This window comes from Anomaloglossus baeobatrachus, chromosome 1, assembly GCF_048569485.1.
Source record: "Anomaloglossus baeobatrachus isolate aAnoBae1 chromosome 1, aAnoBae1.hap1, whole genome shotgun sequence".
Taxonomy (NCBI): Eukaryota; Metazoa; Chordata; class Amphibia; order Anura; family Aromobatidae; genus Anomaloglossus; species Anomaloglossus baeobatrachus.
In genome coordinates this window covers 119,005,428-119,018,728 of record NC_134353.1, presented here as the reverse complement: position 1 = coordinate 119,018,728, position 13,301 = coordinate 119,005,428, and the positions used below count along the sequence as shown (strand labels likewise).

General features: G+C 41.0%; 1 protein-coding gene across 5 annotated transcripts in view; it reads left to right on the top strand.

The window, feature by feature from the left end:
* Window positions 1-13,301, top strand: part of ATP8A1 (ATPase phospholipid transporting 8A1) — a 324,895-nt gene that overhangs the window by 243,541 nt on the left and 68,053 nt on the right. For all 5 annotated transcript variants that reach the window (XM_075347005.1, XM_075347007.1, XM_075347004.1 and 2 more), the window contains one exon: window positions 8,364-8,428. In XM_075347005.1, the coding sequence (XP_075203120.1) occupies window positions 8,364-8,428 (65 nt within the window). The remainder of the gene's footprint in view (window positions 1-8,363; window positions 8,429-13,301) is intronic.

Below are 13,301 nucleotides of genomic sequence, written 5' to 3'. Positions count from 1 at the left end.
AAAACCTCAGCGATACCGAGAAGGATCCAGACGTCCACTTTTGACATTTATGTTCCTGTGAATATTTAAAGAGAAGTCGTCTGGTATTAGTAATTCTGGAAATTGCTGATCCCAGCCTGTGACTCTCATTGTGGCACGGCTTTGTCACTGCTGACTCTACAATAGACGTGTATCATGTGTAAAGGACAAGGTGGTGCCGCGCAGGCCCCGCTCGTGTATCCTGGAGAGCACAGCTTGGATGGAAGCCCTTTCCTTCTCACTGTGATACATGTAGGATAGATCTGGTTTCTGCTGTGCCGTTAATGTAACGCCTGAAAAGCAAGGCTGGGAAAGGGTAAGAAATCATCGAAGTCTCATGTCAGATGGCTTGTTCCAGTTTTGCTTTAGAAGTGCTGGGAGCTTACAAAGAACTGAACCTCCGTGGTTACTGGAATGGTAGAAAAGTGATATATTCAGCCAAATGTTCCCTCTCCTGGACACAAATAAAAGTTGACTTTCTGCAGTTTGTGGTGTCATAACTCCAAACCTGAGCGGTAGACCTGTCATCCCTGCTGCTGCCCAAAGAAACGCCTTCATCACATTAGCGACTGTCTATGTAACGTTCTCCTGTCTACGATCATATTCATGGCCACAGCGCTTTGGGGGCCTGGCTGCATTCCTAATGTTACAGCCTATATGACCGGGACTTGAACCGCAAACTGCGTAGCAGTTATGGCCAAAACACCACTGACCCTCCTCACCACCTACACTACAGTGCAAAAGTTTAGGGTCACTTAGATATTTCAAAATGAGGGAGCCAGCACCATTTCTAAACTGTACTTATTAATAATGGAGATTTTTGGCAAAACATTGCAATATTTTGAGATACCCCGCCACGTCACGGCAAATCTCAAGGGGCAGTCCTACACTAATATTTTATTTTATCTGAAGGGTGCCCTCCGGCCTCACACATTTAAAAGCAGAACTATTTAAAACAGCACTTACCTGATGCTTTACATTCCCGTACCTGTGACTAAATCACAGCTGTGGACGGGACAGACCCAGGCAAGTGCTGCTTAGATTAAATAGCCTGTGGACAGGGCTGATGGTTGAGTGTGAACAGTCACCACTTGCCAAAATCAGACCGCTAGAACGACCAAAATAGGGTGCTCAAAATATTGCAATGTTTTGCCAAAAATCTCCATTATTAATGAGTACAGTTTAGAAATCGTGCTGGCTCCCTCATTTTGATTTCACTTAGATATTTCCTTAATATTGAAAGAGAAGCACATTTTTTTTCAATGAAGCTAACATTAAATTAAACAGAAATACACTCTATACGTTGTTTATATGGTTAATCACTATTCTAGCTTCTGTTTTTTAATGCAATATCTATATAGGTGTATAGAGGCCCATTTCCAGCAACCACCACTCCAGTGTTCTAATGGTACATTGTGTTTGCTAACTGTGTTAGAAGGCTAATGGATGTTTAGAACTCCATTGAAAACCCTTGTGCAAGTATGTTAGCACAGCTGAAAACAGTTTTGCTGATTAGAGAAGTTATAAAACTGATCTTCCTTTGAACTAGTTGAGAATTTGGAGCATTACATTTGTTGGTTCCATTAAACTGTTAAAATGGCCAGAAAAAGTGAACTTTCATGTGAAACTCGACAGTCTATTCTTGTTCTTAGAAATGAAGGATATTCCATGCAAGAAATTACCAAGAAACTGAAGATTTCCTACAACGGTGTGTACTACTACCTTCAGAGGAGAGCACAAATGGGCTCTAACCAGAGTAGAAAGAGAAGTGGGTGGCCGCGCTGCATAACTGAGCAACAAGACAAGTACATTAGAGTCTCTAGTTTGAGAAATCGACGCCTCACAGGTCCTCAACTGCCAGATTCATTAAATAGTACCTGCAAAACGCCAGTGTCAACGTCTACAGTGAAGAGGAGACTGCGGATGTTGGCCTTCAGTGCAGAGTGGCAAAGAAAAAGCCAGATCTGAGACTGGCTAATAAAAGGAAAAGATTAATATGGGCAAAAGAACAGACATTGGACAGAGGAAGAGAAGATTGCAAAAAAGTGTTATGGACAGACAAATCAAGGTTTAAGGTGTTTGGATCACACAGAAGAACATTTGTGAGATGCAGAACAACTGAGAAGATGCTGGAAGAGTGCCTGACGCCATCTGTCAAGCATGGTGGTGGTAATATGATGGTCTGGGGTTGCTTTGGTGCTGGTAAAGTGGGAAATTTGTACAAGGTAAAAGGGATTTTGAATAAGGAAGGCTATCACTCCATTTTGCAACGCCATGCCATACCCTGTGGACAGCGCTTGATTGGAGCCAATTTCATACTACAACAGGACAATGACCCAAAGCACACCTCCAAATTATGCATGAACTATTTAGGGAAGAAGCAGGCAGCTGGTATTCTATCTGTAATGGAGTGGCCAGCCCAGTCACCAGATCTCAACCCTATTGAGCTGTTATGGAAGCAGCTTGACCGTATGGTACGCAAAAAGTGCCCATCAAGCCAATCCAGCTTGTGGGGAGGGTGGGAAGCATGGGGTGAAATATCTCCAGATTACCTCCGCAAATTAACAGCTAGAATGCCAAAGATCTGCAAAGCTGTAATTGCTGCAAAGGAGCATTGTGTGACCAAAGCAAAGTTTGAAGGAAAAAAATATTATTTCAAGTAAAAATCCTTATTTTTAACCTCGTCAATGTCTGGACTATATTTTCTATTCATTATGCAACTCATTTGATAAATAAAAGTATGATTTTTCATGGAAAAGACAAAATTGTCTGGGTGACCCCAAACGTTTGAACTGTAGTATATTTATCCAGTATGACCTAGCTGGGTCTTGCTTCAAATGATTACACAATAGATAAATATTGGCCAAACCTATTAATTGGGGAAGGATCGGTCATTCGAATTTGTATGGGGTTATAAGGGGAAATTGATTTGATAGGTTAAATTTTAATATGGTGACTAGTGATGGGCTAGCGTGCGTGCCACTGCTCATTACTTGATCAAGCATTGAGTTGCACCGGACTCAAGTACTGAGCATAATATAAGTCAATGAGAAACTTAAGTGTGCCGCCCCCAGTAGGCCTCTGATGCCATAGTAGTGGATCACGCCGTCCGAGTGGTGACGTAACCATATCGGGCGCATGCAACAGACTTTGTGATGGAGATTAAAAATAATATATAAAAAGGGAGAGAAAAATAAACAAGCAGTTCGTGATGCCAGTTGGGATGTTCAGCTTTGGTGTGGCCGGGCACTGCTGAAGGACCCCAGGAGTTAGGTGGTGATGTGCAGTGCCAGAGGGTTGTCCCCTCGTGCCCCCCCCAAACTAGGGCTTTTTCCTGGGTAAATTGAGGTAAGGATGGTGCAGTAAAGAATAATCAGCCAGAGACAGGAAATGGAGCTTTTTACCTTTACTGAAGCTCTGCAGAGAACAGTCCGGAACCTTCCATACATCATATACTGATGGTCGTCTGACCTGCCCTAATGAGAGTTCGGTTTCTCTGCTGTGTGGCAGTGTAATCCTCCTGCGTATCTTTAAATTATTGGGTTTTCAAGACAGGAAAGCTCAGGATCCTTTATTCCTTTCCAGCGAGCAGGCAACTCAAATACTATTAGAAAGCTTACTGTTTATTTGTAGACTTTTCCGCATTCAACGACGTCGCTGAGCTCCTAGGCAAATTTACTGCTCCTTATAAACAGGCTAAAAGCAGTCTCTCAGCTTGCCACTCAACCTGAAAGTCTAGGTAGCCTAGGGACTGATACCCTGCAAATTTGCAGCCCACCCCTCCAAATGTTTCAAACGTTGCCTCAGGCCAGGACTGTCTCCATATTACACTCCTCTCACACCCTCACCCTGACACCAACTGATTTTACCTCACATTAAGCCCTCCCCCTCTCCTTCTAGGGTGCACACAGAAGCCTTATCCGCTCAGGTGAACAACCCCAGTAAGGGAGTCTAGGCAAATGATTGTATGTAGTGCACAGCAGAGAAAAACAAATCTCATTAAACCTGGCAATGCCTGTTATACATATTGAAATACACATGCGGATATTCTTTGCGGCGACTCACACAGGGCGCCACACAAGCACTTTCAAACTCACATGCTGGCGTGAGTAACGAGCAGTGGTGAGCATGTTCGCCCATCACTAATGTTGACTTCTTGAGAAGAATTTATCAAGACAGATTCAAGACTGTCAGATAAAATGCCAATCACTCATTTGAGTTAGGGGCACCAAATTTTGTTTACATGGCACACTCTGCTTATTTGAGTTTGTCACATCCTTGGGCTGTTCGTGTGCCAGGATATGAGATGTCAGCCGTGAACTGGTCTAAGCTTAGCTACAGTGTCTGCCATATTTCAGCATACATTAGAGTAGATGTGTCATGCCGCAATGGGCCTTGCTCTTTTGCGAAACCTTTCTCACTTTCCGGGCAAAAAGTCACAACATTTCACACCAATACCACAACAAATTTTGAGACTTTGATGCATGCTTTCTGGTGTAGAGGGGAAGATAAATTCCCCCTTTGTTTTCTGACAGAGGTGTCTGACAACAGAATGATATGACTTCCATGTGGATATCGACATACTGATATGTGTAATTCGCTTGCATGTTTATGGGGAGATAACCACTGATACTACAAGCAAACAAAAAAAAATTCTGCTGTATAGAATATACATTTTAAGAGTTATAAAGTGGTTAGGTTATGGCAAGGGTACTTTTTCCCTTTATGATTGGTCCAACCTGTGGGACCCAAACCCATGGATGGTTAGAATACAGGCAAGGGGCTGTAGCCCCAAATAACCCCCTTTTTGTTCTCAGGGTTGTGGGGATCCCAGATGTGAGACACTCGCCAATCACTAAATGTTGACATTTCTTATCGATATACTGTTATTTTTAAAGATGTTATAGGAGTTAAAGATACTAACTACCCTTTTAAGGAAAACCAGCTCATTTAATCAAGAGTATATACCATAGGCTGTAAAATTGTAGGTATCCTTTGTCCTTTATGAATGCGCTGTAATAACTGATGTGAATAGGGTAAGAATCTGTAGCGGAGACTGCAAGACTGAAGCAAAGTGCAGAAAAGGCGTTTTTCCAATAATAACAAGGTTATATTATGGTATGGCTATTTAGTGGGTAAATCTGTTTTATGTCAAAAAGGTAAAACCAAAGGGTGGAGAAATATTTCTCTAACTAATCATTCACTATAATATAGAATGCCCCATACCTTGCGAAAGAACCTTAAAGGTGATTTGTGGAAATACGTTTTATTAGAAGGTTACTTAGTTGTCTGTATCTCCTCCATTCACAGAGTTCTGCAGGTTTTGGTGTAGTGCTTATAACCTTTTTAAAGTGTTCGATCAAGCTTTTAGTGTTCTACGTATATGAAAGTAGCCCCTTTAGAGATGACAAAGAAAAGACCCCTAGTGGAAATCTTAAAAGTCAATAATCGACCCTTGTCACTTGAATTACGAATAGAAGCCAAACCTGACCCTGCATGTGCAGACACATGTTTGGGGTGTATGCCCCTCATCAGCACAAAGCAGAAGGTTTAATTTGCCAGGATGAGAGGCATCTGACAGCAAGTACAAGGGTTCATGTTTCTTTTTTTCGTGGAGAGTGCCAAGTCAACATAATAAAACTTATAGGCCATGCGATGCCCCTGTTGGAATTTAAATATGTAAATAGCTTCTTCAAAGAAAAAAAAACACTGAAACACTTGTGCCATCTATTGGATATAGCAGTCAATATTAATGGGTGTTGCCACAAGGCTTAAATTAAGAAATGAAAACAGACACTCCATTTCCAAACACTTGTTCTACAAGAAGACTTAATGCATTTTCATGCTGCGCTTTCTTGTCGTTATTTGAGTAGCTCCACTCATACAAACCCTGAAAATAGCTCTTAGAAAACTCTTAAAAGAATCTTCCATTTTAATTATGGAAAAGTGACTGCCTTTTCGTATCTTCAGTCTTTCGAGCAGCTTTTATATTCTTTAGGCTTTCAAAAATGCGAAACGTCATGTCCATTCTTCAGGCGTTTTTCACTAAAAGTCAATGGAAAGGTCTCAAAAATATGCCTGGTTGTCTTTTGAGTGTTTTGTAAGAGTTTTTGCCACTAAAAGTGTTTTAGGCCCTGTGTGCACTGGAAAAAGGGATTTTCTCAAGAAAGTGACGCAGGCACTGAAAGATTACTGAACCCGCGGAAAAAAAAACCCCAAAAAACCCGCACCGAAATCCGCATGCGTTTTATTGCGTCTTGGTGCGGTTTCGGTGCCGTTTTTCCGCGGGTTGGTACATGTGTTTTAATGCAATAAAGCACTTTGAGGAAAAAAAAAAGTCATTTCCTTCTGATATAGATAGATAGAGAAATGGATAGATAGATGGATAGATAATCAATAGATTGATCTGTCCTCTATCAATCAATCAATAGAGCCCCTGTGAGGACACTGCAGTTCTCACGGTCGGTAGTGTGTTCACATTACCGACCGTGAGAAATGACCTATGGTTACCCCTGCATCCTCGTTATGAGGCTGCATTCTGTACAGTGTGTCAGTCGCGGCTGGATGCAAGCGTTGTGGGACCTGTGTGGATTACGCCGGAACTGTATGTTGGGAGGGGTTAATAAAGGGGTGAAAGAGGGGGCTTTTTTGTTTTTTATTTAAAATAAAGGATTTTTCGGTGTGTATTTATTCACTTTACTTACGGGTTAATCATGAAAGCTGTCTCATAGATGCTGCCATGATTAAGCATGGACTTAAATGGCAGCGATCCACTGCCATTTAACTCCTTATTACCTGGATTGCCACCGCATCACAGCAATCTGGAAGAGCTGGGGACACTCCGGGACTGTCGCATAATGGATGCGACAGTCCCGGGGCAGCAGTGGGCTGATATTCTCGGCTGCAAGGGGAGGGGGGCATTAACCCTGGCCCTCGCCCTCCCCAGCCTGAGAATATCGGGCCGCCGCTCTGTGCTTACCCGGCTGGACGGTAAAAATACAGAGGAGCCCGTGTTTTTGTTTTGTTTTTTTTTATATTTACATTTGATTTCTATGTGTATTCTATTTGTCTGTGTGTGAGTGCGATATGTGTGTTTACTATATGTCTGTGTCTGATATGTTTGTGTGTTTACTCTCATGGCTTCCTCTTCCTGTCATAATGACATCACTTCCTTGCAAAACACAGGCAGTGATGAACATTATGTCCCGAAAACACGATATACCGCAGGAAAACGCAATGAACCGTACAGAATTTCCTGCCTGCGTTATTCCCTTCGGGATTTCACGATTACATTACAGTCAATGGAGTGAAATCCCGCAGCTACGTGCGGAAAAGTGATATGCAATTGTTTTTGCTTCGGGAATCCCGCAGCAAAACATGCAGCTGTCAAAATCCGCCCAGTCCGCACAGCATTTTTTTTTCCCATAGGATTTGCTGGTGAGTCACTGCAGAGATGTTATGAACATTTTCTGCAGCGAAACATGCAGGAAATCCGCGGCAAAAAACGGCAAGTGCTCACAGGGCCTTAATTCATTGCTTAACGATTTTCAAAAACAATATCCTCAAAAAAATAAAGAAAATATTGAAAATATTGCCTCTAAAATAGAAATGTTGCGGAAAAAAAAAAGTTGCTAAAGTATTTTAGGAAACAAGCGTCTTCTAATTGAAAAATGGACATTTTGGAATGCCGGAAAATATAGTAGTGTAAACATACCCTTAATGGTGTTTGTTGTATAAAAACCAATATCCGAAGGAAAAATGAGAATCCGACTGCTGGGAACAGCACAGTTTGGCAGAATGGTCACTTTTATCCCTGTTAGGCTGGAGCACATTGCACATGTGCGACCACCCCTCTATTCGTTCCCTTTGAGGCAGCTTAGCGCAGCACTTGGCTTTCTGGCAGCCCCATAAAGAAAAAATGATGTGATGATCTGGTGGCCAACCTGCCGCTCCATTTAGTAACAAGGACACAAATTCCCCGTTCTGCCGACCGGTGCAGGTGGGATCTCCAGCGATCAGTGCGGATATTAACTGTCTTGTGGATAGATGAGAGAAATACTTTAAAATCTATAATGACACTTAACTTTTATGTTTTTATTAATATGGAATCATTAAGAGCCTAACATGTATTTCACTTGGTTTTCATTACTTCCTTTTCTATGTTGAGATCTTGCGCTATTTTCATTATTAAAATACAATCCTTACTTATTACACCCAGGATATTATATGAGGTTCCTTTCATGGATTTCATTGATTTTAGGGGGGGGGAAAAAGCCATTTGTAGTATATATTTCTGTTACTTCAAAGATGACAGACTTAAACTTGCTTTTTTTATTTTTCACCAGGTCATTCGTGCCGACTGCTGACCAAGAACATGGGCCTGATTGTCATAAATGAGGGATCGCTGGATGTAAGTAAAGTTTTCTGGGTAACCACATAATGTTTTGTGGGGGTTTTTTTATTTTTTTTTTTGTTTTTTTTTAAAGCGCAGTCTTTGAATTCTGCCATTTATCTGGCGCTTACATGTCTCTTTCAACTGAAATAAGCGATGAATCTGTATTATGTTGTGACCTCTCATGATCCATAGCAGTGGTACGTGGCTGATGATAAGGCACAAATCCAGCATATTCAATATGAGAGATCCCCCTGGAGGAAGCTGTGTGCTGAGCTTGAATTTTATTTTTTGGATATGTTAGGATTGATTGTATTATTACTAGGCTATTGGATAAGGAATGGATGTGCTAGATTCATGCACTGCTCAATGGATGTTCAGACCATGCGGTAATGATTAACACAGTGGTTTGTTGATCTACCCGTTTGTCTCCAACTTCTTCCTCAGGATCACCGCCACATCTCTTTATATTCTTTTCAGCTTCCATCACTAGGCTATTTCATCTTCATAGAATCATAGAATGGTAGAGTTGGAAGGGACCTCAAGGGCCATCGGGTCCAACCCCCTGCGAGTGCAGGTTTTCCTAAATCAACCAAGCTATATCTTTATCCAGTTTCCGCTTGAAGATTTCCATTGATGGAGAGCTCTCTACTTCCCGTGGTAGCCTGTTCCACTCCCTGACCTCCCTGACGGTCAGATAGTTTTTCCTAATGTTTAATCTGAACCTTCCTTTAAGTTTCATCCCATTGCTTCTTGTACTTCCTTGTGCTAATCAGAATAGGGTGGTTCCCTATGCACTGTGACAACATTTCATATATTTGTAGACCGCTATTAAGTCTCTCAGCTTTTTTTTTTTCTTTCTCAAACTAAAAATCCCTAGTTCTGTTAGCCGTTCTTCATATGACATGGTTTGCAGACGTTCTACCATCTTGGTTGCTCTTCACTGGACTTGCTCTAAGATATCGGTGTCTTTCTTGAATTGGGGCGCCCAGAACTCTACACAGCATTCCAGGTGGGGTCTGGCCAGGGCAGAATATAGGGGAATAATTACCTCTCGATCTAGATTCAATGATTGTCTTGATACTACTTATGCTGACCATTACCCGTACCATATCTATACCTTCCAATACACACACGCTCAGTTTGTTCTCGTGCTCTTAATAGGAAGAGAAGAATGAGCCGCTTTCTGACACCCGTCAGTGGCTTACGAATAAAAGTATGAATGATGTGAAAATTCATCATTCATGACCTTCTTTCCCACATCTGCCATCAGTGGACAGTCCACACTCAACTTTACACACTGCATACACATGGTCAGTCTCTCCAAAATCACTAAGGTCAGCCAACAATAATCTAATCCAAAGTATTTAAGAAGATACAAAACTTATTAAAGGGATTATCCAGCGTTCAGGGCCACTCCCTTCTTCGGAAGTTAAGATCCCACGACCTGCTGAGACAGCAGAACTTCCAGCAGGAATCTTGCACACATCTTGGTAGGTCGGTGGGCTCTTTAGATCATCGACACCAATCACTTCCCATACAGAAATGAGCAACTCTGGACGGTGCAGATAACCCCATTGAGGAGCCTATATCCATACTGTATGTGAAATGCATCGATCTATACACTTGGTACCGACTTCTACCAGTAAGCCCCTAGGTGTATAGAATTGGATTTGTGTATGTTTCTCTCTATCTCTTTTAGCAACTGAACGCAAGGTTAAATGACTTTTAGATCCCTTTCCTCTGCACACAGACTGAGCTGTGCCCGGCGTGCAGACTCCTTTTCCATTTCCATTTTGTCTTGTACCATGTTTGTGATTTGTAGAGATTGGCTGCCGGCTTCTCAAGGACTAAGTCAGAAATGATTATGTGAAAGGCGCGTTACCAAACACAAACACACACTTCTCATAACAGCACTTGAGTTTGACACTAAACAGTTCAATTTTTTTTTAAGAAATACGAGAAAGCAATCTGTATGCGGTTTGCTCCTCGCTGTAAACAGGAAAGCGCAGTAGCCTGTCTAAGTAGGGACAGCTGCGGGCATTGTAAAGTGATCACTTCTCATAAGGGGCTATTACCGGGACGTGGAGATCACCACCAGCAATCGTGGGAATAATGGAGTCATAACTCTAACTCACCAGTGTGACCACTTCCCAATCTTCTCCTATGCTGCAGACCCCAGTCAGCTTGCTATGAACGGGGGGCTGTAGCAGAGCCCCAATATTGTAAGCAGGGCAGTTTTCTGCACAGGTGGGTGGCTGGAGATCACAATATAAGGTAGCTGCTGTCCTAAATCCTTGTCATGTCTTATTCATTCTTTGGTTCGGTCGGGGTCTAAGGTCAGACCATCACCGAGCATAGAGTGGTGGCATATCCTAACTATGAGCCATTACTTGATAACCGATTATTACCACCTTAAAGATCACCGATATAGTCAAAGGAGCTCGGGGGGGGCAAGCGGTAAGAGGTGGGCAGGCAGTCGCTCTGGGTCGATGCTGTATTTTATATTATGTCTATTGCCTTGTAGAGGGGGACATAGCCCATTAATGTTTATAATTATTGGATAACAGAGAATGGTGAAGTAGGGCTTGCACGGCCGCGCCAGTGACCACTCTGACCATAGAGGGTTAATGTTCCTTTATTTCATCTTTAGGTCGACGCGTTTCTGGAGTCTCTGCTCCCTTCCTCAGGACACACAGGAAAAAAGTACATCAAATCTGCTAGACCATGAGGACTGCAGGATCTATATACATTCCGTCATGATGACGTCAGAACCCAACCTCTTTCAAAAAAATCGGCGGGAAAGACACATCAAAAAAAAAAAAACACACATAACAATAAAAATGACACGATACAAGAAAATGAGCAAGAAAAACAATTACATATGATAATATCACCATATTATCTCATGAAATGAAATAAAATAAAGGTTTGGAATAAACAGATTAATAAATGTGTGGATTATTGTGTATTAGATAAAATACGGGAATAAAAACACTGCAACTTCAGTGCCGCTCTAAAGCGGTCTCGAACCCCTGGGAATATTTACTCCTTTCTCAAAGAGGTGGCACATCAAAGGGAGAAACCATGTCTCCACCCTAGGAGTCCTGAAAACACCCTTTGAAACCAAGTGTAGAAAGAAACACCTATAAATGTGTAGCTGTGTGGGAAGATACGTACAATTACTAGTGTTAACGTGACAATCCTTTATTTATTGTTGGTTTTATGCTTTTATTCTGGTCTTATTTGTTTTTGAAAGGTTAAAACATCATATCTCGCTGTATAGAATTATTGTTGGTTTTATACTTTTAGTCTGGTCTTATTATTATTAAGTTTTATTATCTTCAATCAGGGTGCTCTTTTTATTCATTATTATTTCTATATATATATTTATCATTTTATATATTTTTTTATATTTTTTATAGTTTATATACAATGTTTTTGAGGTATTAATTTTTTGAGGTGTCGGTATCCACCTGTGTACATTGATCTTATTTATTATTACTGTCAGTTTCCCCTTATTTATTGCACCATGCAATTTGAATTTTCTGGTCCTGGTTGTGTTTATTCATTTTTGGATCTATGTGGTTTCTACCTGGTTGTTTTGGGGCTATGTGTTCATTGCCACATTGTTCCTTGCCTTTTTTTGTAACACGCTAGTTACATATCTTTTCTTTGCCCTGCGCACTATATAAATTTTTCCCACACCTTGGACATGTTTCACTTCACCCACTCCACATTCTTTCCTTATTTTTTGGTCTCATTCAGTGTCCGTATAATATGAGCCTCCTATCGTAACTAAAGTTAGAGTTTGTGTTTTTTTGGATGCGGGGATGGTGATAGTACTCCACCCGACTAATGCACCTATATAGATTGATATATGAGATTGAGATATCAATACAAGGATGTAAAATCCTTGTGCCCCCGTTTTTTGGGGCTTTTTGGGGTGTTTTTCTGCATTAATATTTCCCCCACCCCCCCCCCTCCTCCTGCCTCATAGTATCACCACATTTTTATTACATTATATTGAACTGTACATATATCGTTTTTAAAGAGTTTACCCCATATAATCAACTTTTTTATACGTACATTAATTTTCGGTTATATGTTCCTAGTTTTTCCCTAAAAGTACTGATTTTTATCTACTTTTATATATACATTGTGTCAGTTGCATATTTATGCACATTGTTTTTAGATATATATATATATATACATTTTTAATACATATATATTTTCCCCCTTTTTTCACAACATTCTTCTTTGGTTTTCTGTTTTTATTTTACGGGGTCTGTAATAATAATTTTTTACGGAAACCGGCAGATTATTCTCTGTATGGAGCTTGGAAGACTGACTTGCTCCGAACCCCCTTTTTTTCTGACATGCGCACTCTCTTTTTTTCCCACGCTTTGAACTTTTTTCACCTCGTCTCAACAAGCTCCGGACCTTTTTCTGACATGCGCACTCTCTTTTTTCCCACGCTCTGAACTTTCTTCACCCCTTCTTAGGTATTTCACGTTGAGACTTACGCAGGATTGTCACGTTAACACTAGTAATTGTACGTATCTTCCCACACAGCTACACATTTATAGGTGTTTCTTTCTACACTTGGTTTCAAAGGGTGTTTTCAGGACTCCTAGGGTGGAGACATGGTTTCTCCCTTTGATGTGCCACCTCTTTGAGAAAGGAGTAAATATTCCCAGGGGTTCGAGACCGCTTTAGAGCGGCACTGAAGTTGCAGTGTTTTTATTCCCGTATTTTATCTAATACACAATAATCCACACATTTATTAATCTGTTTATTCCAAACCTTTATTTTATTTCATTTCATGAGATAATATGGTGATATCATATGTAATTGTTTTTCTTGCTCATTTTCTTGTATCGTGTCATTT